Genomic DNA, 25,330 nt, shown 5'->3' on the forward strand with positions numbered 1-25,330 from the left:
ACCTGGGTTCAAATCTTGGTCCTGACTTTTCTTTACGTGTGACCTTGGGCAAGATACTTGCTAAGCCTCAGTTCCCTCATCTTTAAAAAATAAAAATAAATAAAATAAAATAAAGGTGAAGTGGCATAATAACAGTGCCTACAAATTGTGTGAATTAACTAAGCAAGCATTTCTATTTATTGCCTAGCACACAGTCATCATTAATTAAGTGTTAGATGCTATTGTTGTTTTTAAACTATCCCAGCAGCAACAGGAATAGGAAGAAAGCCCATTGTGGTCAGGCACAGTGGCTCACACCTATAATCCCAGCACTTTGGGAGGTCAACATGGACAGATCACTCGAGGTCAAGAGTTCAGGACCAGCCCGACCAACATGATGAAACCCCGTCTCTACTAAAACTGCAAAAATTAGCCAGGCAGGCGCCTGTAATCCCAGCTACTTGGGAGGCTGATGCAGGAGAATCGCTTGAACCCAGAAGGTGGGGGTTGCAGTGAGCTGAGTCATGCCATTGCACTCCAGCCTGGGCAACAGAGTGAGACTCCCTCTCAAAAAAAAAGAAAGAAAGCCCATTGAAACTTACCTCAGAGGTCTCGCTTGTTCTCCAGAGCCGGCCAGCTGTCCCCACCAGGAAAGTGCTGGCATTGGACAATCCTACTCTAGCCTCTTCTAACGTAAGCCCAGGCTATTTAATAATCTCTCCTCTGGGAGGAGCCGGACTGGAATCCCTAACTAGAAAGTCTGACTGGCAGGGATCCGGGTAGGCTGCGAGGGTCCTGTCAGCCTGGTACCCGTGCTTCACATGCCAAACAATGCTAACAAAGAGAAGAAGCCCCTGAAAATGTGCAGAAGACCCTGGCTCACCCCTGCTCTTCCCTGTTTCCTCCCTCTCTCCCCGTGAACACAGGTGATCTTCCGAAACGAGGTGACAAATGAGTTCTTGTACTACAATGTGAGTTTCAGGGTCATCCCTTCAGGCATCATCAAAACCATCGAGATGGTGACCCCAGTCCGGCAAGTTGCATCAGCCTCCATCAAGTTGGAGAACCCTCTGCCCTACTCGGTGACCTTCTCCACGGAATGCCGGATGCCCGACATCGCCCTGCCGTCCCAGTTTGTGGTGCCTCCCAACTCCGAGGTACGGCCCCTTGGCTGTCAGGGGCTCCCTGAGAGCTGTGACAGTGGCTTCCACCCACGAGACCTCTGGATTCACACTCTGCATCCCCGGAGGGTGGGCTGGCCCTGGCAGTGGTCAGGAAGGCAGGGGATGGGACAATCACCCTCATGTTCCTTTCCTTGTTGCTAAAGTCCTCACAGGAGCTTGGGCATATAGTTCAGAATTCTCTCCTATGAACCTTGTCTCTATGATTTGTTTGTTTGCTTTGTTCCAGCTAAAACTATTTTTCTTGTTTTTTGATAATTATAAAAGTAGTAGAGAGTCCAGGCGCGGTGACTCACGCCTATTATCCCACCACTTTGGGAGGCCAGGGAGGGCAGATCACTTGAGGTCAGGAGTTTGAGACTAGCCTGGCGAACATGGTGAAACCACATCTCTACTAAAAATACAAAAATTAGCCCGGCATGCTGGTGGACGCCTGTAATCCCAGCTACTTGGGAGGCTGAGGCAGAAGAATTGCTTGAACCCAGGAGGCGGAGGTTGCAGTGAGGTGAGATCATGCCACTGCACTACAGCCTGGGCAAAGAGCAAGACTCTATCTCAAAATAAAATAAAATAAAAGTAGTACAGAATAGGTGTGAGAAGGAAAACAAGGTACGTAGTAGCATGTGCGCACACACACTTACTACTTCAGGAAGGAGCACAAGAAAACTGACAGTGGTTAGGAGGGCATGGATGGAATTACAGAATTGTGAACTAGTGGGGAGATTAACTTTCTTTGGAGTCTTTTTATCTGGTTATCACTGCAAACTCTCACTGTCCGGATTCTACCAAATCTCTTCTGTTTCTCCACCTTCAACCCACCTGACGAGTTCCCCTCACTCCAGCCCCAGCCGACTCGCTTCCTCTGCAGAATCTACAATCCGTTTTGTTCTTCAGAGCAAGTCTCCATGCCCTTCATTTTATTTTGGTCTTTTTCATTGTGAACTATAAAATCTATACCGAAAAGTCTATAAAACATATATATACCTGTAATGTATTAAAACGTGTGTTTCAAAAAAATAACTGTGAAATAAATATCTGTTTCATACCCAGGCCAAGAATTATGAAATTGCCCCAGAAACCTCCTTCGGTCATGTGCCCCTCTGCAATCACAGCACCCTCCCTGTCTCACCCCTCAGAGTTACCAGTGTTCTTATTTTGTGATCTTTTTCTGTTGTTGTTTTTGAGCAATACAGTTTAGATTTGCCTGTTTTTGAACTTTCTGTGAGAGAAATCACAGCATATGCTTTCTCTAATGTCTTCTTTCTTTTGCTCAATATTGTGATTGTGACAGCCATCCATGTTGTTGCATGCAGCCGAGGTTCATAGGTCTTTGCTGCTGTGGAATATCCCATTGTGTGACTAGACCACAACTTAGATATTCATTCTTCAGTGGCTGGTCATTTGTGTTGGTTTCAATGTCTAGTTATCCTGAAAAACGTGGCCATGGATCTCCTGGTACATGTATCCTCCCAATGCGCATAGGCATACTTTGTTCCACAGTGTATGCCTAGGAGTAGAACCACTGGTCATACAGTGTGCATAGCTATCACTTTAGTAGGTAATTGCCAATCAGTGATGAGAGTTCCTGATGTTCAACATCTTCACCAACCCTTGGTATTGTCAGTTTTTTTTAAGGTTTACTAATCTGATAAACCCCTAACTCCTCATGGACTTAATTTCCCTTTTTACAAACAGATTGATTTCAGTTGGGTAATATTATGTATAGGAGATCTGCATCTGTGTCCTTGAGTGAGCTTAGACCACCGTCTTCCTCTCTCGTACTGTCTCTGTCCAGTTTGCGTATCAAAGTTTTGCAAGCCATATAGAGTCAGGCATTTTCTCACTTTCTGGATTCTGTGAGTTTATAAAAGATTGAAATTATGTCTTTCTTGAACTCACAGATGAAACCACCTAGGCCTGGCTGGTTTTTGTATGTGTGGAGGTGGGGGAGATTGTCTACTACTTATTTGTCTACTACTATTCAATTCCTTTAATGGGTTATTGGACTACTTAGATTTTCTGTTTCTACTTGAGTCAGTAATAAGACCATGTTCATTTCATCCATATATTAAAATGTTGGTGTAAAATTCTTAATATCATATTACCTCTTTAATATGATGTCACTTTTTCATTTCTAATGTTGGTTATTGTGCCTTCTCTCTCTGTTTCTTGATTAGTCTTACCAGAGGTTTCTTTCCAAAATGCATCTTTTGGCTCCATTGTGACTCTATCGTATGGTTGCTTTCTGGTTACTTGATTTCTGCTTTTGTCTTTATTATTTCCTTCCTTCTGCTTCCTTTGGGATACTGGGGGCTCATCTAATTTGTAAGATGAATGCTTAGTGCTTTGACTTCTAGTCTTCCTGATTTTCCAATCTATACATTTAAGATTATAAATATCTAAGTACTGCTTTAGCAGTTATACAAATTGTGATTGTAGTGTTTTTTTATTCAGTTCAAAAAGATTCTAATTTTTGTGATTAATACTTTTTTAGATAATGGTTATTAGAAGAGTTTCTTAATTTCAAAACGTGGATTTTTCTAGTTATTTTTTAAGTTACTTTGTGATCTGAGAACATATTCTATATTATTTCAGTTCTCTAAAATGTGTTTAGACTTGTTTTTATGGCCCAGTGTGTGGTTTTGTGAGGTGGTTGTTTTTGTTTATGTTTTTGATCCTCCATCTATTTTTTTAAAAGAATGCATTTGCCATTTTGAGGTTTATTTTTTGAGACAGAGTCTCACTCAGTCAGCTGGAGTGCAGTGGCGTGGTATCAGCTCACTGCAGCCTCTGCCTCCCAGGTTCAAGCAATGCTCCTGCCTCAGCCTCCCGGGTAGCTGGGATTACAGGCGCGCACCACTACGGCCTGCTAATTTTTATATTTTTAATACAGATGGGGTTTTGCCATGTTGGCCAGGCTTGTCAGAAACTCCTTACCTCACATGATCTGCCCTCCTCAGCCTCCCAAAGTGCTACCAGAATTACAGGCGTGAACCACCACGCCCAGTCGGGTTCAGTTGCCGATATTCTTACTGATATTTTTGTCTGCTTTTTTTTTTAATCAGTTAAGAGAGTACATTAAAGTATATCACTATGATTGTGGATCTGTTTGTTTCTTCTTGTAGTTTGTCATGTTTTGCTTCATATACTTTGGAGCTATGTTTTGGGTAAGTAAAAATGATAGTATTTTTCTGGTAACTTGAAACTCTCTTCATTACGAAGTGATCCTCTTTGTCTCTACTAATGATTTTGCCTTGAAGATCATTTTGTCTGCTATTAATACAACTTTCTTCTGGTTAGTATTTGCATAGTGTATGTTCTAATTAGACTTTCAACCTTTCTGTGCCCTTATAATTTAAATGTATCTTTTATAAACAGAATATAGATGAGAGGTGAGGGGAGAGGGGGTTGAGACAGGGTCTCACTCTGACACCCAGGCTGGAGTGCAGTAGTGTGATCACAGCTCACTGTAGCTTCAACCTCCCCAGGCTCAGGTGATCCTCCCACCTAAGCCTCCCAAGTAGCTAGGACTATAGGTGCGTGTCACCATGCCCGGCTAATTTTTATATTTTTTGTAGGCTCATCTCAAACTCCCGGGCTCAAGCAGTGCACCCGCCTCAGCCTCCCAAAGCGCTGAGGCGAGTGGATTGCTTGAGCCCAAGAGTTACAGGTATGAGCCACCACGTCCAGTCAGATTTGTTTTTTTTAATCCATCCCAGCTATCTTAACTTTTCACTGGAGTTATTTATATTATTTGTATTTAATATGCTGACATAGTCAAGTTTATATTCCCCCATGTGCTTTCTCGTTATCTGGGCTGTTCTGTTCTCTTTTTCTCTTTTGTTTTGTAGATATCTATTCCCATCTTGTCTTCATTGTTTCTCTGCTCACATTCACTTTTTTAAGATGATAACTTTGTGGATAATTCTACCATCCTCCTTTTCCATTGCTCATGTTAGGTTTTTCCACACTCTTGGAAGGAGAGGGTAACCTGTGTATCTAAGGCTTTCTCCTCTGTTGTAACTGCAAAATGTTGATTTTTTTTTTTTTCAAATACAGCCTTAAGCTTTTAAGATTTATTTTCTCTGCTCTCATCCCCACTTTTTTCTGAACTCTATCTTTCCTTTACCCCTAGTGTCTCTGTTATGGTCAAATAGATTCTACTTTCATAGATTTCTCTCAGTGCAAGAGTTTTATCTTAGGAAGGAGCTTCAGTCACTTGATTTTGTGTATTCAAATGGCCTATACTGCCCCATATTGTCCAATCTTATCACAACAGTTTTTGCGATTAACCATAAACTGGAGCCCGAAATTATTCCTCTAGCTTAGGCTGCTATTGTCAAATTGTCCTATCGGGTTTTCCAGGTTTTGCCTGTTCATGCAATGTCAAGGGAAAAAAAGTTTTCCGGGTTGCATGAGAGTCCCCAATTCAGAGGCGATTCTGGGTTCTTGGGCTCTCAGGACTGATGCTCTTTTACCTTCCTTCTGCTTTTCCCCTACAGTGGCTGATACTGCATCCATCTGCTAGCTGTTGGTAATTTGGTCCTACCCACTCGTATTTTGGGATTTGAGGGGTTACCTTTTCACTGAGTTTTGTTATAAATCGTGGCCATGTGTTCTTGCTGCTGTTAACCTAGTAGATCTGTGCATTTTATGGGGAGATTTGGGGAGATACCAAACTATGCTGCTGCAATCATCTTGCCTAAAGCCTGAAATTGCTTTTCACATGTGAACAGAAGTCAAGTTTTCTTTTTTTCCAAATGGATATAAATCGTCTCATACTGTTTTTACTTAAAAGGCCATCTTTTCCCCCACGGCTCTGCAGGGCCATTTATGAAATAAATCAAGTTCATCTATGCACGGGTCTGTTCTAGCTTTTCTGTGATATCATCATGATCTAATTACTGAATTTGTGCCAATATCAGTGCATCCTAATTACTACCCACTTAGAGTAAGCTTTGATGTCTGGTAAAGCAAGCAATTATTCCAGCTTTATGTTGAGACTTAGTAACCTCTTATATTGTTGTTTGCCAGAGTATCTTAGCCCTTTACATTTCCGTATCAATTTTGAAATCAGCTTGTCAATTTCCTCAATAAAAAATAAAAAGAAAAGAAAAATAACCTGTTGGGATTTTGATTGGGATTACATTGAATCTATAGATTATTCTGAGAATATATTAGTTATTTGTTGATCTGTAACAAATTAACCAAAACTTAGCAACTTAAAACAACAAACATTTACTGTCTGCGCAGTTTTTGAGGATCAAGATTCAAGAGCAGCACCTTGGCCAGGTGGTTTGGGCTCAGGGTCTCTCAGGAGGCTGGAATCAGGTTGTCAGCCAGGACACTAGTCATCTCGAGGCATGACTGGGGCTGGATTTTCTGTCTCCAAACTTGCTCATGTGGTTGCTGGAAAGGCCTTACCTCCCTGCCAGCTGTTGGCTGGAGGCTTCAGTTCCTCACCATGTAGGTCTCTACCTAGAGCTGCTTTCAACATGGCAGCTCGCTCACTTCCCCTAGGATGAGAGATCTAAGAGAAAGAGTGCACAAGAATAGAAGCCACAGGCTGGGCACGGTGGCTCACACCTGTAATCCCAGCACTGTGGGAGGCCGAGGGAGGCTGATCACAAGGTCAAGAGTTCGAGACCAGCCTGGCCAACATAGTGAAACCCCATCTCTACTAAAAATACAAAAATTAGCCGGGTGTGGTGGCGTGTGCCTATAGTCCCAGCTACTCAGGAGGATGAGGCAAGTGAATTGCTTGAACCTGGGAAGCAGATATTGCAGTGAGCAGAGATGGCAACACTGCACTCCAGCCTGGGTGACAGAACAAGGCTGTCTCAAAAAAAAAAAAAAAAAAAAAATAGAAGCCACAGTCTTTCATCATTTAATCTCAGAAGTGACATGCCATCTTTTCTGCCATATGCTGATGGTCACACAGGTCAGCCCCTGGTATCGTGAGGGAGAAGACTGCACGAGGCTGGGAATCCCTAGAGCTGGGGATTATTGAGGACCATCTTGGGCCTGTGTATTAGAAGGAGAATTCATATCTTTACAATATTGAGATTTCCAATCCACGAGCAAATCTCTACTTGTTTAAGTCTTTTTTAATTTCTCTCAATAGCATTTTTTTTGGTTTTCTATGTAGAGACTTCATTCATCTCTTGTTAGGCTTATTTCTAGGTTTTATATACTTTGATGCTATTACAAATAGTATCTTTTTAATATTTCATTATTTGTTGTAAGCATATAGAAATATAATTGATTTTTGTATATTGATTTTATACCCCGTCATCTTTTACAATTCACTTATTTTGGGTTCATTTGTTTGTTTGTGACAGAATCTCACTTTGTCACCCAGGCTGAAGTGCAGTGGCATGATCAGGCTCACTACAACCTCCACCTCCCGGGTTCAAGCGATTCTGCTGCCTCAACCTCCTGAGTAGCTGGGATTACAGATGTGTGCCACCACGCGTGGCTATTTTTACATTTTTAGTAGAGATAGGGTTTCACCATTTTGGCCAGTCTCAAACTCCTGGCCTCAAGTGGTCCTCCTGCCTCAGCCTCCCAAAGTGCTAGGATTTGAGAGCCACCATGCCTGGCTACAATTCATTTATTTTGTATAATGACTTTGTACCCAACCATCTTCTAAAATTCACTATGTTCAGGAGAAAGACTGGCATCCAACTTTTCTTTCTCCTCTTATTGTTGGATTTTGGTATCAACTTTATGCTGGTTGGAGCGGGTTCCCTCTTGGTCTTTTCTCTGAAAGAATTTGTGGAATACTAGAATTCTTTCATCCTTGATTGTCTGGTATAACTTACAAGTAAAGATTTATGAACCTGGAATTTCTTTAAGGATTTTTTTTTTTTTTTGCTATTGATTACATTTCTCTGATGGTTATATTAATAGAACTAAGTGGTTTTCTATATGTTCCTGGGTGTGATTTTTTTTTTTTTTTCCAAGACGGGGTTTTGCTCTTTTTGCCCAGGCTGGAGTGCAATGGCGCAATCTCGGCTCACCACAGCCTCGCCTCCGCCTCCTGGATTCAAGCAGTTCTCCTGCCTTAGCCTCCCGAGTAGCTGGGATCACAGGCATGCGCCACCACACCTGGCTGATTTTGTATTTTTAGTAGAGTCGGGGTTTCTCTATGTTGGTCAGGCTGGTCTTGAACTCCCAATCTCAGGTGATCCGCCCGCCTCGGGCTCCCAAAGTGGAGTCTGTTTTTATAGGTTATATTTGTTTATAGACATGTCTATTTTATCTAGTTTTTAAATTGTGGTAAAATTATCTAAATTCTTATACTATATTCTTTTTTGTTAAACATCTGTAACTTCAGCGATATCCTCTTTTTATTCTGATATTTTTCTCTTTCAAAAAACTTTTTTAGAGATGGGATCTCACTGTGTCTTCCAGGCTAGAGTGCAGTGGTATGATCATAGCTCCCTGCAGCCTTAAACTCCTACAATCAAGGACTCCTGCCTCAGCCTCCTGGGTAGCTAGAACTACAGGCGTGTGCTGCTACATACACTCAGCTAATTTTTTTAATTTTTTGTAGAAACAGGCTCTCGCTATGCTTCCCAGGCTGATCTCAAACTCTTGGGCTCAAGTGATCTTCCTGCCTCACCCACCCAAAGCACAGGTGTGAACCACTGCGCCCAGCCTCTGATATTTTTCAATAAAAACTAGTTATTTTTTAAAATACCTACTCATAGTAAAACCAAATTTTACCTATATAAAAGTATATGAAATTGAAAAGTCTCCAGAATCCCGTTTTCCCACCCTAATATAACTACTGGTAACAGTGTGGTATATATTCTAACAGTCTCTTTCTATACATGCATAGACATACTCTTCACAAAAAAGAGCTCATACTATATATGCATTTCTGGAACCTCCTTTCTTCCACTTAAAATATCATCAACATCAACACCTTTCCTTTCAATGTGTATTGTTCTACCTCTTTTTTTTTTTTTTTTTTTTTTTTTTGAGACGGAGTCTCACTCTGTTGCTCAGGCTATGGAGTGGAGTGACACAATCTTGGCTCACTGCAGCCTCTGCTTCCTGGGTTCAAGCGATTCTCCTGCCTCAGCCTCCCAAGTAACTGGGACTCCAGGCATGCACCACTGCGCCCAGCTGATTTTTGTATTTCTTTTAGAGGTGGGGTTTCACCATGTTGGTCAGGCTGGTCTCAAACTCCTGACCTCGTGATCCACCCACCTCTGCCTCCCAAAGTGTTGGGATTACAGGTGTGAGCCACCGCGCCCGTCCCCACTCTACCTCATCCTTTCTAGTGGCTACACAACATTCCACTGAAGTGAGAAAACTAATTTGTTTAATCTACTAATAGTACATTCGAGTTGTTTCCCTTGTTTCGCTATATAAGAAATGCTTTTTGGTTCTGCTTTGTTTTGCTGTGGGTAACAATGGAGGATGGCAGACCCCAGAACACTGTTTTGAGATTGTCCATGAGCAAAGAAGGAGCTGCCTAAGCTTCAGCCCTCCTACTGGCAGCACTCGCCCATCTCCACATCTCCCTATGTGTGCTTCTCAGGAGAGGGTCCAGCTCCTGCACTTAGATTCATAGAAATTCCAGATATAGAATCACCTGAACTGGAGAAAGCTAGGAGAGGTACAGGGGAGGGAGGGTGGGCTGGTTTGGACAGAGGTTCCCCTAGGAGCAAGAGCAGCATGATCATGTGCACTATTTCTGCCCTCAACCTGCTATGGAACCTTGGGCAGGTCTCCAGGTGGCAGGTGATGAGTTAGCCTTTCAGCATGACAGGATCCTCTGTTTTCTCTTCCAGGGCACGTTCTCATTTGAATTCCAGCCCCTGAAAGCTGGAGAAACCTTTGGAAGACTAACTTTGCACAACACTGACTTGGGTTACTACCAGTATGAGCTCAATCTGAAAGCCACGCCAGCACTTCCGGAAAAGCCCGTTCACTTCCAGACTGTCCTTGGCAGCAGCCAAATCATCCTTGTGAAGTTCATCAATTACACACGGCAGAGGACAGAATACTACTGCAGGGTGAGTGGCCCCTGCTCTACCTTCTGCCCTTCCTTCACATGAACGCTGGGTTCCAAAACAATGGGAGGAGACACAGAGGGAGCATGAATGTGAGACTCAGAGAGACGCAGGTGCTTCGTTGCCATGGTGACAGCTGCCTCAGAGGCCTGAATCTAGCCTGGAAACTCCTAGCTAGAAGCAAACAGCACCAGGCCTGGGTTCTGCCATTATACACTTTCTGTCTTAACAAGCTGTGATGGAGTGTAGGGGAGTTTTGTTTCGCACAGCACGCTCAGTGATCCATAGGGAGAGACAGTATCGCTGTCATGAATCAAACAGACATGGGTTTGAGTCCTGGCTTCACCACTTACTCTTTGTGTGACTAATTTGCTTAAGCTCTCTAAGCTTATTTATAAATGGGGATAACACCCCCCAACCTTGCAGGATTGCTGTAAGGATTTTAAATATGTATCTAAAGCCATTTTCTTAGAGCCTAGCCTGTAGTAAGTGCTCCATACACGTTAGCTGTTACATCAGTTGGAATATAGGTTCAACTACTAAAACAGAAACCCAAAGCTAGGCACAGTGGATCACGCCTGCAATCCTAGACCTTTGGGAGGCTCAGGTGGAAACATCGCTCTAGCCAGGAGTTGAAGACCAGCCTGGGCAACATAGCAAGACCTCATCTCTGTGTAAAAAAAATTAAATAAAATTCTAAAAAACAGAAACCACAAATAACAGCAAATTAGGTGTCGGTTTCACTCACAAATAACAGCCTGGGCATAAGCAGTTTGAGCTGGAATGGCAGCTCGCTGACACCAGCCACCCAGACACCTTCTGTCCCAATGCTGTGCCCTCTGCAGGGAGCTGCTTTGGTCCACATGGGCCAAGATGATTTATCAGGACATCCACATTCCAACCAGCTACAAGGGAGAGGGGACAGTTGTATATATCACCTCCACCAATATTCCATGGAACAAAACTTCACAGGACCACACCTATCAACAAAGGAGCTAGGAAAGGTAGTTTTTGTATTGGGCAGTCACATGCCCGGGTGAAATGAGAGATCCTGTGGCTGTAGATAAGAGGCAGAGGCTCTTGATCAGTTGTTTCAGCCAAGAGACGCTACATTATGTGCAGTAACAACCACAGGGGTTTAAGATGAAGGCTTGTTTCTCATTCGAGCAATTTTCCAGAGAGGCCAACAGGGGACCCTGCTCATCTCAGTCCCTTGGGATTCAAGCACCATCTCAAATATTTGCAGTACAGTACCAGAGGGGTGAAAAGACCCTGACAGGAGTTAAATTGGCAATGAAAGGCTCTAGCATGGAAGTGCCACCTTTCACTTCTGCTCACAGCTAGTTGTCTGGAACTAGCGCCACCCACCCTCTAGGAGCCAGAACGTTTGGTCTTCCACGTTCATGGAAGAAAAGAACCGGATATAGGGGACCAGCCTCCATGACTGCCCTGTTGACATAATCTGGCTGTGTGTCTCGGTACACGTTATTAACATCTCTTTGCCTTTGTTTCTTTGTAGCTAAAGAGAAATAATAATTAGTAATACCTACCCTGCAAGGGAGTTATAAGGACACAACTTTCTAACATTCCCAGCCTCACACAGACATCTTGCTTGATGTCCAGGAGTGGAGGGGCTGGTGTGCTCTTCAGGATCTCATGTGAGCTGAGTTTGTTTGTTGCCCTTTCAGACCGACTGTACAGACTTCCACGCAGAAAAACTCGTTAATGCAGCCGCAGGAGGCCAGGGAGGCACTGAAGCCAGCGTGGAAGTCTTCTTCGAGCCCAGCCACCTGGGTGAGACCAAGGGCATCCTGATTCTATCATCGCTTGCAGGTGGAGAGTATATCATCCCCCTCTTTGGAATGGCTCTGCCTCCCAAGCCTCAAGGTCCCTTCCCAATCCGAGCCGGGTACAGCATAATCATCCCCTTCAAAAATGTTTTCTATCACATGGTGACCTTCTCCATCATCGTGGATAACCCAGCCTTCACCATTCGCGCTGTAGAGTCTGTGCGGCCCAAGAAGATCAACAACATCACAGTCTCCTTTGAAGGGAACCCGTCTGGCAGCAAAATCCCCATCACCACCAAGCTGATTGTGAGCTGCCCTCCTGGCGAAGGGAGTGAAACTGGAATTAAATGGGTTTATTATCTGAAGGGGATCACCCTTTAGTGTAACCAGGGTTACCTATATCAGCCAAAAGCTATGCATTGTCTTAGCCTGAAAAAGAATAAAGAAAACAATAAGAATTCTAAAGGAACTGTTTTTATTCTTCTCATACAATTTTAGGGACAGTTATTTCCATATTATGTGTTTTCCAAATATAGATATTAAATATCTATTTCATATTAAACATTATAACTACACACAGCAGATCTATATTTTAGACAACTGAATCCTTGTAAGTCCCTAAATTTAATTTCTTAACATAGCCCCAAAGCTCAAGTACTTTGTAATAATTCCCATTTTTATCAAGAAGGCACAGGTATCACACTAATGACCTTCCACCATACAACACTTAGCAGTGCGTGACGCTGGGTACTGCAGTTTCTTTTTAACATCCAAAATGGTTTAAAAAGCCCCTAGATATGACTATTTTGATGTGGCATTTTATTCTGCTTTCACATAAAAGCCAAATAAGTATTTTCAAAGGGATGAACAGATAACATTAGGGCAATCCAGGGACACTCCCATCACTTTTTCTCTTGGCTTTTAATACCATCGGTGTTCGAATCCCACGTCTCTCCTCACAGAAAGTGCTCACTGGAGTCTAGGCCCCGGAGAAAGGCTAACAGAGATCTCCCCGCCACACACACACCCAGCCTTGGATAGCACTCAGCGGGAGAGCAGGGACTCCACCATCTGCACATCAGAACCACCTAACTCTCACTCAGAAGCTGCCCCATCCCCATCTGATGTCATTGGTCTGGAGAGGGGCATGGGCATCTTTATTATATATAGATATTTGTACAGCAGGTTGAGAACCAGTGCTACGGATCAATCACCTGCCCTGTGCTGCAACTGAGTCGGGAAATCCCTGCCAGGGGAAGGACCACACCTCAGTTTGATACGTTGCAACTGCCACTATTTTGTGTGCACCTAAAGCGTGGTGATCCAAGTCAGTGCCTTTCTCAAACATCACTCCGGAAGCTTCACCTCCAAGGAGCAGTGGGGCACATTCGTCAGCCCAGAGACTTGGCTTCCCCTGGGTCTTGTGGTGTGTATTAGTAGGACCACTTACCTATCAGCGTCACCTGTTGAAGTAAAGATGGTTAAAGTCTGGCCCTGGAATGAGTTTGCTTCTGCAGACATACACCTCTGACAGAGGGTCCCCCTGCCTCTACCTCTTCCCCACACTCATCCCCCACAGTCTTCCTGCAAGAGGGGCAGGAGGCTGGAAGAATGGAAGAAGATGGCCTCTTGGGAATGAATGCTGTAAAGAAATGGGTCTCAAAAATGGTCCCTGGGTCAGCAGCAGTACTATCACCTGGGAATCTATTAAAAATCCAAACTCTCAGTCCCCATGTCAGATCTGCCAAATCAAAAAGTCTGTAGGTGTGGCCCGGCAATCTTTTAGCAAACCCTTATACGTCAGAGGTGGCTTTCATGGAGGGAGATTCTTCTACTTCTTCTGCACCTCCCCACAACCCTAGCCCAGTGGACTCTAGGACCAAAGAGGCTTTTTCTAGAATGTCCATAAACCCAGAACTTGACAGTAGTCCTCCCTCGTCCTCAGGGGATATATTCCAAGGTGCCCAGTAGATGCCTGAAACCACAGATAGTACTGAACACTCCATATGCTGTGGTATTTTCCTTTACATACATACCTATGATAAAGTTTAATTTATAAATTAAACACAGTAAGAGATTAACAACAATAACTAATAATAAAATGGAACAATTTTAATAATATGCCAGCATCACTACTCGTGTGCTTCGGGGCCATTATTAAACTAAGGTTTCCTTGAACACAAGCATTGCGATCCCATGACAGTTGACCTGCTAACCCCAAGTCATCTACTCAGTAACTGTCAAGTAGGTTGTGTCTACAGCATGTGTACGCTGGACCAGGGGGTGATTCACATCCTGAGCGGGATGGAGTGGGATGGCATGAGATTTCCTCAAGTTATTCAGAACAGCGTGCCACTTAAAATGGATGAATTGTTTATTTCTGGAATTTTTCATTTAATATTTTCATTCCACAGTTGACCACAGGTAACTGAAACCATAGAGGAGGAGGACTGCCGTACTTAATAGACAATTTATTTTTATAACCTCTAAAGACACCACTGATAGGTATGAAGACAACTAGATGACAGATTTTCCCAATGGTTAAGTGAGCAAAGATCGCTCTGACCAATCATCTGAGAGAATGCTAAGATCAATGAGCAAGTATGATGACTTGCAAATATACGGCGTCTGTATAAAGTCAGTGCTTCTCAAATATTAGTGTACATCAGCATCCCCTGGAGGGCTTACTAAAACAGATTGCTGAGCCCCACCCTCAGGAAGTCCCATCTAGGAGATTTGGGTGGGGCTTGAGAACTTGCATTTCTAACCACTTCCCAGTGATGCTCGTTGGTGATACCAATCAGACTGTGAGAACCACAACTCTAAAGCCTCCAGCCTCCTGGTTATTCCGAGTGGCCTATGGACCTGCAGCATCAGCATCACCTGGGAATCTGTTAGAAAGGCAGGCCCTCAGGCCCCACCCCAGACCTGTTGAATCAGAATTTGCATTTTCATGGACCTGCAGGCGATTTGCATGCACACTGAAGCTGAAGAGTGCTACCTTAAGGTCCCTGGCAAAATTTGACCTTTGCCAAACCCACAGCCATAACTCTCTTCATTACAGCCCTGAGAGGAGTCTTACCAAATGTGCATAGGACCTAGTTGATGAAATTAACCCTTCCCAAAATGTGCCTCCTTCCACCTATTCACCAGAGGTATAGCTGAGGGCTTGTGGCAGGGGGAGGAGGGGAGTAATTGGTCCATCATCCTACTCTTCAGAATCTTCAGAAGGGTTATCCCTTTTCAATAGTGGCGAACATGATATACCAATTGGTTTTTAAGGCTGAAGAAAAAATGGAAGAAGCTATATGCAATCTTGGCTAACATGCCACCAGTCAGAGCATAGCTTTTACCGAGCCTTGGGGTGGCTTGGGGCAACTCCCCCCATTTCAGATCTGTTCCAATGCTTCCCCAAGCCACTGAAGCTGCCCTTATACATTTTATAAAATTAATCAGGGAGAAGGGAGGGGGGAGAAAAAAAATGAACCCAGGCTGCAACACACTCAGCATTAATCACTAGATCAGCCTGCGCTCAGACCTGCTTCCTCATAGCTGTTTGGTGCCTGCTGCTTCAGAATCACGTAGAGTAGACCCTGCTAAAGATCATTGTTCCCCTCAATGCTATGGAGGTAACAACTTGAACATTAGGAAACATTATGTTTTCCATTTGAGATATTTATTCTTTCAAGTCCTGTGTACCAGTGAAACAACTGACATCAGCTGATCTGAAGGACCCCACGAGAAGCTGACTCACCAAAGAATGCAGTTTACACATCCTGACGATTTCATCCATCTTACCCAACCAGTGACCCAGTTTTTCAGCCCTTCACCCTCCAGGATCCCCTTAAAAACTCCAGCACAGAACTCCTCCAGGAGATGGATTTGAGGGTCTCCTCCCATCTCATCACTCAGTGCCTCTGATCATGGAACTCTTTCTCTGCTGCATCCCCACTGTCTCTCTGCATTGGTCTGTTACTGCGCAGTGGGCACACAAACCTGTTGGTCCTGTAACACCACTGAATCTAGGGTCCAAATCCTCCTAGCCCCTGAGAGAGGAGGAAGTTCCTTCTCCCTGGGACCAAGAGCCAAGCTCAGATCCTGCCCCAATGTGAACCCTCTTACAGGCTGGTTTGAGATTGGGTGCATTTCTTCCCTTTAGGTTTTTCTCCTATTTCCTTGAACTCAAAAATAACAAAATAGTCTTATATCAGCAAATTTGGAATGGCAAAGTAGCTTAACAGGGGGCTTGATGAAAATAACCCTTCCAACACATGCTTGTGGAAGTTACATTGGAGAGTCCATTCTCAGCAAAGCAGACCAGGAGACTTCTAACTGGGGGATGTTCAGAAAATGTCAGGGTAGCTGTGTGACAGAACTCCAAGGAGCACTGTGCACAGAATACCATGGGAATGGGGCTCCCTGGCCTTGTTCCACACAGAGCCCCTGGTGAGTGTGGCATGCTAAGTCTAACCACTTCTTTAGGATCCTCAAGTCAGAGGTGACAATATTATGACATTGGTGAGGGCCTGCCTCATCTCAAGAGCCTCTACCTAATACCTTAAACCCTGTTGCCCTGAAACTCCAGCTACAATTACATTGCTTTTGGAGAAACTGCTTTGTACAGTTTAAGATTTAGGTACAATTTCATACAATGTCACCAGCAGCCTCTTGGTGCAAGTTATGTCATAACTTTTATATACCTTGTAATAGCTATTATGCATAGTTGTTACAGAACTATTACAAGTTCTAACATAACAACCAAGCATCACACAGATGCAGATGAATTATGACTGTGAAATGATAACCAGTATGCAGTCAGGCACATCAGTTATCCCCCTAGTCTAGAAGAGCTTCAACAGGAATGGTCACAGGTCAGAGAAAAAGAACAAGGGTAGAAGGCAAAGGTGGCCCTTGTGCTTTATTTTTAGCACCACTATTAGTTCAATTATGCATAAACAATCTTACCTGGTTGGCGTTTTTCACGATATTAGAGAAAATAACCACTTCCTTCTAGGAACTTCTTACATAAAGGTAGGCATTGTTCTGGGCCTTGAATAAAAAACTGGTTACTTAGCAACCTGAGCCAGAATGTAATTTCAGGAGAAAAGAATACTTCTGGTTTAAAAAAAAAAAAAAAAAAAATCCTTCCTGTTTGAATGATTAAAAACTGTATCATGACCCTTGGGAAATTCAGTTCACCTCTAAGAAAAAGCCAAACCAAAAAGCAAAAGAAACATGAAATATTATATTAGATATGGGTCCCGTGGAAATGCACACACATTGGGGAAATAGAACCAAATCATTCCCATTGATTTATGTTTTTTCAGTGTTTTGCATCAACCATCATCAAAATCCTAAAACCAAACTTTGCAAGACATTTGGAGATGTCTTTGGCAGTACTACTACTACTTGTTAGCACACCTACCTTCATTCATAGGATTGTGTCAGCAAAGGTTTTAACAGCTGTGAAAACCCCACCAGTATAGGAAAATACATTTTTTATGGATTTTTCTAGACATGATATCTCCACAACTTGCAGAGCTTTGGATTAGCCTTTGTATTCATTTTCTATGGCTGTAACAAATTACCACAAAACTAGGAGAGCAAAACAACACAAATTTATTATCTCACAGTGTCCATGGGTTGAAAGACCAGTGTGAACTGGATTCTCAGCTCAGGGTTCCACAAGGCTGAAATCAAGGGGCTGGCCAGCTGCATCCTCATCAGGAGGCTCAACTAGGGAAAGATCTGCTTCCAAGGACCCTCAATGTGTTGGCAAAATTCATTTCCTTGTGGCCATATGACTGAAGTCCTTACAGGAGAGTCTCTCTTGCACTTCAGATTTATTTCAATCTCTTTTAAGTACTCAGTTGATTCAGTCAGGCCCACCCAAGTTAATCTTTTTATTAATTAAATGTCAGCTGATTAGGGACCTTAATTACATCTGCAAAATCTCTTCTGTGATATTACATAATATAATCATATGAGTGATGCATAGCCCATCATATTTACAAGACTTGTTCACACTGAAAGAGGGGATAATACAGGGCATGTACACAAAGGGGTGGGAATATTGGAGGTCATCCTATAATTCTGCCTACCTTTGCCCTTCATTCATTGTGTCCCTGTTTCTGATCTATAAGTTGAGGATAATACTGCATTTTCAAGATTGTTGTAAAGCCAACGTATGCATTTTTCATTCATTAAAGAAAAGTATCACCATGCATTCTGAAACTGTTTGTATTTGATATTCTTTGAGCTCCACTGTAATCTAGCCCTTGTCCTAAGTCCCTGTTCACTCTGAAAGCTTATGATAAGAAAGGCTGATGCACCTCCCTATTACTGCATATTTACCACACTCTGGCCATAAATTGCTTTTAAATATTTTGCCACATAGTTGGGATTTCTGTTCCACCATGTAATGTGATTCCCAAAGCATCTGAGGGGGCTGCTTTCCAGGAAACCCATCTAGAGACCTGCACTCAGCAGATCTGGGGCCTGTATGTAACCAGCCCTCCTAGGCATCAGAGCATGGTAAATATACCCCAAGTCCCAAATGGTGGGTGACAGACACTGTTGGTACCTGAGATCTTAGGTGGTAGATGGGTAGTGCCATTTTTAATTGAGAATTTACTTTGACGTGTCTTAGAAAAAACATACCTATTCAAACTCATGATTTTAGGGCACAAACAAAACGGAAAGAGATTTAAGATATTTAAGTGAGTTGATTTGAGGAAAATATTAAATAGATAATACGAGTGGCTAGAATATGGTGAAAGTGATGACAGTGTTACTGCAGTTAGGGAAACATCTGCAGCTAGGAAACTGGTAAATGACCAAGTACTGAATGAACTAGTGAATTCGGTGAGTATTGAATAAATTATGTTAAGTGAATCAGACTCCAAGAACCCATTCGGTCTTACGAACGTGTACAGAAGCCCACCACGTGCCATCAGTTGAGCTACACACTCATTAAAGCACGTCTGAAATCACACTCCAGATACCTGGCTCGCAGCGGGATGGCGCGCGCGGTGTAGGTGGAGCCTTGCGAGGGCGTGGCTAATCCACCTGAGGGCTGCAGTGGGGGCGTGGCTGGCGAGGGGCGGGTCCTCGCGACGGAAAGCGGAAGTGTTGTAGAGTCATGTGACCCGAGTAACATGGCCGCTGTCCCGTGAGTACCGCTGGTGCCCGGCGAGAGTTGTTAGGCGGCCCGGGTCAGGTGTGCTGGAGCGGGGTCCGGGCCCGGGTTCCAGGGCGAGGCGGCGGAGCGTGGCAGGCAAGCCCGGAGCGGCGTGGTCCATGCGCCGGCGCCGGGGGCAGAGCGGAGCCGCAGACTCCCCTGGCCCCGGCGCGACCGGGCAGCCGCGGGCTAAGGAGTCGCAAGGCTCCCCGAGCTGCCACCATGAACCCCGAGAAGGATTTCGCGCCGCTCACGCCTAACATCGTGCGCGCCCTCAATGACAAGCTGTACGAAAAGCGGAAGGTGGCAGCGCTGGAGATCGAGAAGTAAGAGCCGCAAGGACCCCCTCCCTGGCTATGCAGCCCCTGACTGCTCTGCCCCCCAGGGGGACTCCTCACGCCTTCCCAGCCAGGGTTATTTTCCCAGGTTTTAGGCCCTTACCTTAGCGCAGTGATTAAGAGCAGATTGGGAGCCATATCTGGGAGTCCCCCCTTTACTCCTGACTGGCTGTGTAATTCGGTCCCAGCTTTTTAACCTCCCGGTGCCACAAAGGGCTGCAGTGAGAATGAAGTGACATCATGTATGGGTAGTGCTTTGCACAGTGCATGGCACAAGGTGAGTCTTCGGTGCGGTGCCACCCAAACCAGCAAATCAGAGAGTTGTCTCTGTGGTGAGAGAGAAGTCAGAAGCCGGAGAATTTGCAGGTGATGCTGACCAGCCTGGTTTCTTACCCAGCGTCTGAGAAGTGAAGGGGACTGTTAGTGATCAAGTAGAGAAATCAGGTCGGAAATCTCGTGATCTCAAGGCTCAGAGAGTTGTTTGTTTTATCTGTGTTATAACACCTTCCCTGCAAATGGAAGTAGAAATAATTTGACCTTTCTTGCTTCTGCAGTCTTGTTACATGTATGTGTAACAGCGATCTTTTCTTTATTTCCCAATGTACAAAACAGCGAAAGTTTAACTGGGGATGTTTTATTAAGTTTTTTGGTTTTGGTTTTGGTTTTTAACTGCAGTGTTATTTTACTTTTGTGGGTTTTTTCCCAGTCAAATCTTAGTGTTAAAGTCCAGTGAGTGATTTCAGAAAAGTGGAAAGAAGCAGGCTGTGAAACTGGAAGAATACCAGTCTGGAAGTCAGAAAAGGTAGATTGTAGTTCTGTTCTGTCCAGTAGAGTAGCCATTGGCCATGTGTAGCTATTATAAATTTAAATTATTAAAGATTAAACTTTAGTTTCTCAGTCACACTACCCATATTTCAAGTGTTCAGTAGCCACGTGTAGCTATTGGCTAGTATATTGGGCAGCACAGATTATAGACTGTTTCCATCATTGCAGAATGCTCTGTTGGACTGCTCTAATCTGTTCTGTGGTGTGACATTCATTCTTTAACCTGGGGCAAATTCCTTAACTCAGGGTTTCTCAGCCTCTGCACCATTCACATTTTGGAACAGATGATTTTTGGTTGTAGTGGGCTGTCCTGTGTCTTGCAGGATTTTTAGCAGCGTCTCTGGCCTCTTCTCACTGGATGCCAGTAGCGGCTCATCTGTTGTAACAATCCAAAATGTCTTCAGACATTGCCAGATGTCCCCCGAAGGAGCAAAATTGCCCCAGTTGAGAACTGCTGCTTGTAATCCAAGTGTTGTTTTGGATTTTAGTTTCTTCCTCGGCTAAAGGGTTTGGACCTTGATAAGAAACCCCCCACCCCGCCTCCATTCAGCTCTCATGCTCAATATGTCCACAGCTATCTAGCTGCTTCTCTCGTCAGACACCACTTTCTTGACTGCTCTTTTTACATAGCTTTTTGTTTATACCTGACTGTCACAAATGCTAGCAAGTCTTACTGCATATTGCCATACTGAATAGAGGGATTCAGAGATGATGTATAGACATGGTTCCGTGTCCATGGGGTTTTGTTGGCTTTGAAGTTGCCTTGACACCTAGTTTTGTCCCTCACCCACTCTGCTTCTCAGGAATATCTGGTTTTATTATAGCTTGAGTCATCTGTTGAGTCCGTGAAGAGAGAGGTGTTCATCTTAATATTATTGTTGCTTCCAGCACAACCTGTGTATCTGTTCTCACTCTGCAGACAGTTCTGTAAGGGTTTTGTCTTTGATAGAGTTCATTTTGGAATTTAGAGAAACTCACCAGTGCCTTAACTGGACTGTGAACTTCTTAAGAGCAGAGAGTTCTGTTTATGTATCTGTTTTATTTATCCTTAGCACTTAGCCTGGCAGCACTTGACAGTTGATGTCCAAATAAATGAATGACCATACATTTTCCGTGGGAAAATAACATTGCAGGCTCCGGACCTTGCTGCTCAAAAGCATGGCCTACACACAGCAGCATCAGGATCACCTGGGAGCTTGTTAGAGCTTCTCCAGACCTATGGAATCAGAATCTGCATTTTAACAAGATCCCTGGGTAATTTGTGTGCACATTAAAGTTTGAGAAGCACTGGCCTCAAAGACCCTCTCATCTGTTTCCAGCCTTCTCCAGTCATGCTTAGAATGAAGAATGGCTGGTTAGTTTGATGCCTTCCTCAGAACGTGTGTTTCACAAATTGCTTGGAGACAGATACTGACTTATTTATCTGTGCTTCACCAGCATTTTGCGTGTCTGAGCACTTTCTCTGTGTCAGGTACACATAGGATATTGTATGTTTTAATATATTCTTCATTTGGCCTGGTCAAAGTGACCCGCAACAAACACAGACTATTAATTAATCTCTCATTAATCAGACTGCAGATGCCCAATAAAAGAAGAGTCTGAATATTGGCAGTTATCTGTGTAGTGTAAATGAGTCAGTTCATGTGCTTCCTAAATAAAAGTGCCTAGTCTTGTTCTTAGATAAGTGGCCCCTTTAAGATACCCTATTTCCTGAGAGGCTGCGTGGCAAGGTGTTTAAGAGCAGGCTCTGGAACTGGGGTCCAGGCTCCCATTTACTGGCTAGGTGACTCTGAGCAAGCTAATTAACCTCTGTGCCTCTATTTCTTCATCTGTAAAATGAGAATAATAATAATAATATACATAGAGTTGTTTGAGCTAATGTTGTAAAGTGCTCTATTAGTCTGTTCTTGCACTGCTATAAACAGATACCTGAGACTGGGTAATTTATGAAAAAAGAGATTTATTTGGCTCACGGTTCTGCAAGCTGTATAGGAAGTGTAGCAGCTTCTGCTTCTGGCGGGGCCTCAGGACAGTTCTAATCATGATGGAGGGCAAAGAGGGAGCAAGGCGTCTCACATGGCGGGAGCGGAAGCAGGAGCAAAAGAGACTGAGCAGGGAGGTGCTGCACACTTTTAAACAACCAGCTCTCTTGAGAACGCACTGACTATCACAAGAACAGCACCGAGAAGATGGTGCTAGGCCATTCGTCATCACGGGAGAAATCCACCCCCATGATCCAGCCACCTCCCACCAGGCCCTATCTCCAACACTGGAAACACCAGTTCAACAAGAGATTTGGTGGGGACACAGATCCAACCATATCAAGTACTTAGTGTAGTACTGGGCACATTGCAGTTGTTATAAACTATATGTATATAGAGAGAATTGTTATATAATTGCCCTAATTATTTCTAACGTATGTATATCACATAGTTGTCATCTGTCAGTACTGCTCTTACCACTTTTTGGTAGGGGGAATGATAGCCTCCCATATTTGCCCCAGGCTAATCCCTGGAGGCTGTGAATATGTTATGTTACATGGCAAGGGGGAATTAAGATTGCTACTCACTAACCTTAAAATAGAGAGATTATCCTGGATTATCGAGGTGGGCCCGATGTAACCCTAACCAGGAGAGTCAGTGTCAGAGTGATGTGATGTGAGAAAACTTACCCTGTCATCACTGGCTTTGAAGATGGAAGGGAACCACCAGCCAAGGAATGCTGGCAGCCTCTAGAAGCTGGCAAGAAAATGGATTTTCCCTTAGAGCTCCAGAAAATAACATAGCCTGCCAACATCTTGATTTTAGCTCAGTAAGACCCATAGTAATAATGCGTTGTTTGTGAATTTTTTTAATTTTTTAGTTTCTTTTATAGAGATGGGTTCTCGCTATGTTGCCCAGGCTGGTCTTGAACTTCTAGGCTGAAACAAGCCTCCCACTCAGCCTCCCAAAATGCTGGGATTACAGGCATGAGCCAGGGTGCCTGACCAATTTATATTATTCTAAGCCACTAAGTTTGTGGTAATTACTACTGTAGCAAATAGAAAACAAGTACAACTCTACTGGCATTGTTCTAAATCTAGCACCCTGGCCAGACTGTGAGCTTCCTGAAAGCAGGATCCATGCCTTCATATCATCTTTGTAAGCTCAGTGCTTGCCAGCACTTGGCAGGTGTTAATAGAAGACTGAAGCACTAACCGCTCATCAGGTTTGCCCCTGGCTTTCCCAGTTCAGAGAGTCAACCCGCAGCTGCTTTGTTGGCCTGAGGGCAGCCATCATGGTAAGGTTTGATTAAAGCTCCAGAGGATAGAATACGTACGTATATTTGTCTGCTGGAGCTGCCATAGCAAAATACCACAGACTAGATGGTTTAAACAACAGAAATGTATTTCTTACAGTTCTGGGGGCTGGGAAATCCAAGAGCAGGGTGCCTGTAAGGTAGGTTTCATCCTGAGGCTTCTTTTAGCTTCTAGGCAGCTGCCATCTCACATGTGTGATGTGTGTTTACTTAACCTCTTCTTTTGGATAGGGAGGGTGAGGTGGTAGCTCTAGTGTCTCTCTCTTTTTCTTTTTTTTTTCTTTTGGAGACAGGGTCTCACCCCGTCACCTAGGCTGGAGTGCAGTGGTGCAGTCATGGCCCACCGCAGCCGTGAACTGGGCTCAAGCTGTTCTCCCACCTCAGCCTTCCAAGTAGCTGGGACTACAGGCACACACCCCCATACCCGGCTAGTCTTGAACTCCTGGCCTCAAGCAATCGCTGAGATTACAGGCATAAGCCACTGCCCCAGCCTGGTGTCTCCTCTTATAAGGACGCTGATCCTATGGAATCAAGGTCCCCACCCTTACGACCTCTTTTAACCTTAATTATTTCCTTATAGGCCCTCTCTCCAAATCCAATTACACTGTGCATCAGAACTTCAATATATGAATCTGGGGGTTGGGGGACGGTTCAGTCTATCACAGTGATCATAGTGAAGCCTGAGAGTGCACGTATATAAAGTGCTGTCTGCCCCATTTTGGATGGTTGGGAGGATACAGAAAAGCTTCCTTTTGTTTGGCCATCATATACCCCTCATCTCATTTATCGTATACCCCTCATCTCATTTATATAACGTGCTGTCTGCCCCATTTTGGATGGTTGGGAGGATATAGAAAAGCTTCCTTTTGTTTGGCCATCGTATACCCCTCATCTCGTTTACTTTGCGGGGCTGCCCTGTGAACGTGGTGGTGTCACCCCGTTTCACAGGTGAGGAAACAGGCTCGCTGAGGTTAAGTAATCTTCCCATGGTTTCACAGCTAGAACCTAGCTAGAAAACTCAGGTTCGTGTGTCTTAGAAGACGTTCCCACTGCATGACTGGTTTTCCCTACCAAAAAGGTGACATACTTAGAATAAAAGGAATTTCATACTTCAAATTCTCCACAGTGGTTTTAGCTGCCACTTTGAGTTCTCCAGAGCTCGGGTGACAGAGCCAGTCCTGCCTATGGTATTCCAGTGAGGAGTTAAAACCACTAATAAGAGGGGGTTGTATCATGATGACAGGCCTCTCAGGCACTAAAAATGCAGAGAGTTGGATGCTTGCCTCAACTGAAGGACCCCCGGATCCAGAATCTTGAGACCACCAGTGTGGTGTTAAGTGACCACACTAACTGGCTAAATGTTGGGAGACAGTTGTGCAAAGTCCTGGAGAACTTTTGCCCCTACAGCCTTATTCCCACAGGACCACACAATTTCCTGTAAGATACGGCAGTCAGGTTAGGATTTTTATCATGGCTGTTGCAGGTTTTTTGGGTTTTCAATTTTAATGTAGTCATTGATCAGTCGTAATGAAAAGGGTGGGAAGATGCTAGGCTGTCTTCCCAGAAGAGTCTAATGTTGGGGAGAAATGCTAGCAGGCAGTCAGATCAGTGTGGTGGGTGCTCGCTTTGCAAGGCGTCGTGCAGGCAGGGCCCCCACTGTCTCACTGCTGGCTGGGAGAGACAGCGCCACTCATGATCAAGTCTCTAGTGG

General features: G+C 44.1%; 2 protein-coding genes across 3 annotated transcripts in view; both read left to right on the plus strand.

Annotated features, from left to right (window-relative positions):
- Nucleotides 1-12,554, plus strand: part of HYDIN (HYDIN axonemal central pair apparatus protein) — a 390,515-nt gene extending 377,961 nt beyond the window's left edge. The window contains exons 83-85 of the mRNA XM_023210374.1: nt 906-1,136; nt 9,968-10,192; nt 11,878-12,554. Of these exons, the coding sequence (XP_023066142.1) occupies nt 906-1,136; nt 9,968-10,192; nt 11,878-12,360 (939 nt within the window). The 3' untranslated portion in view covers nt 12,361-12,554. The remainder of the gene's footprint in view (nt 1-905; nt 1,137-9,967; nt 10,193-11,877) is intronic.
- Nucleotides 12,555-19,111: 6,557 nt separating this feature from the next.
- VAC14 (VAC14 component of PIKFYVE complex) overlaps nt 19,112-25,330 on the plus strand; it is a 116,112-nt gene continuing 109,893 nt past the window's right edge. Inside the window, exon 1 of one of the 2 annotated variants that reach the window (XM_023210375.1) lies at nt 19,112-19,485. In XM_023210375.1, the coding sequence (XP_023066143.1) occupies nt 19,382-19,485 (104 nt within the window). In that variant the 5' untranslated portion in view covers nt 19,112-19,381. The remainder of the gene's footprint in view (nt 19,486-25,330) is intronic. The other variant, XM_023210376.3, reaches the window with a different exon arrangement.

Source organism: Piliocolobus tephrosceles, chromosome 17 (genome assembly GCF_002776525.5).
Source record: "Piliocolobus tephrosceles isolate RC106 chromosome 17, ASM277652v3, whole genome shotgun sequence".
NCBI classification, from domain to species: Eukaryota; Metazoa; Chordata; class Mammalia; order Primates; family Cercopithecidae; genus Piliocolobus; species Piliocolobus tephrosceles.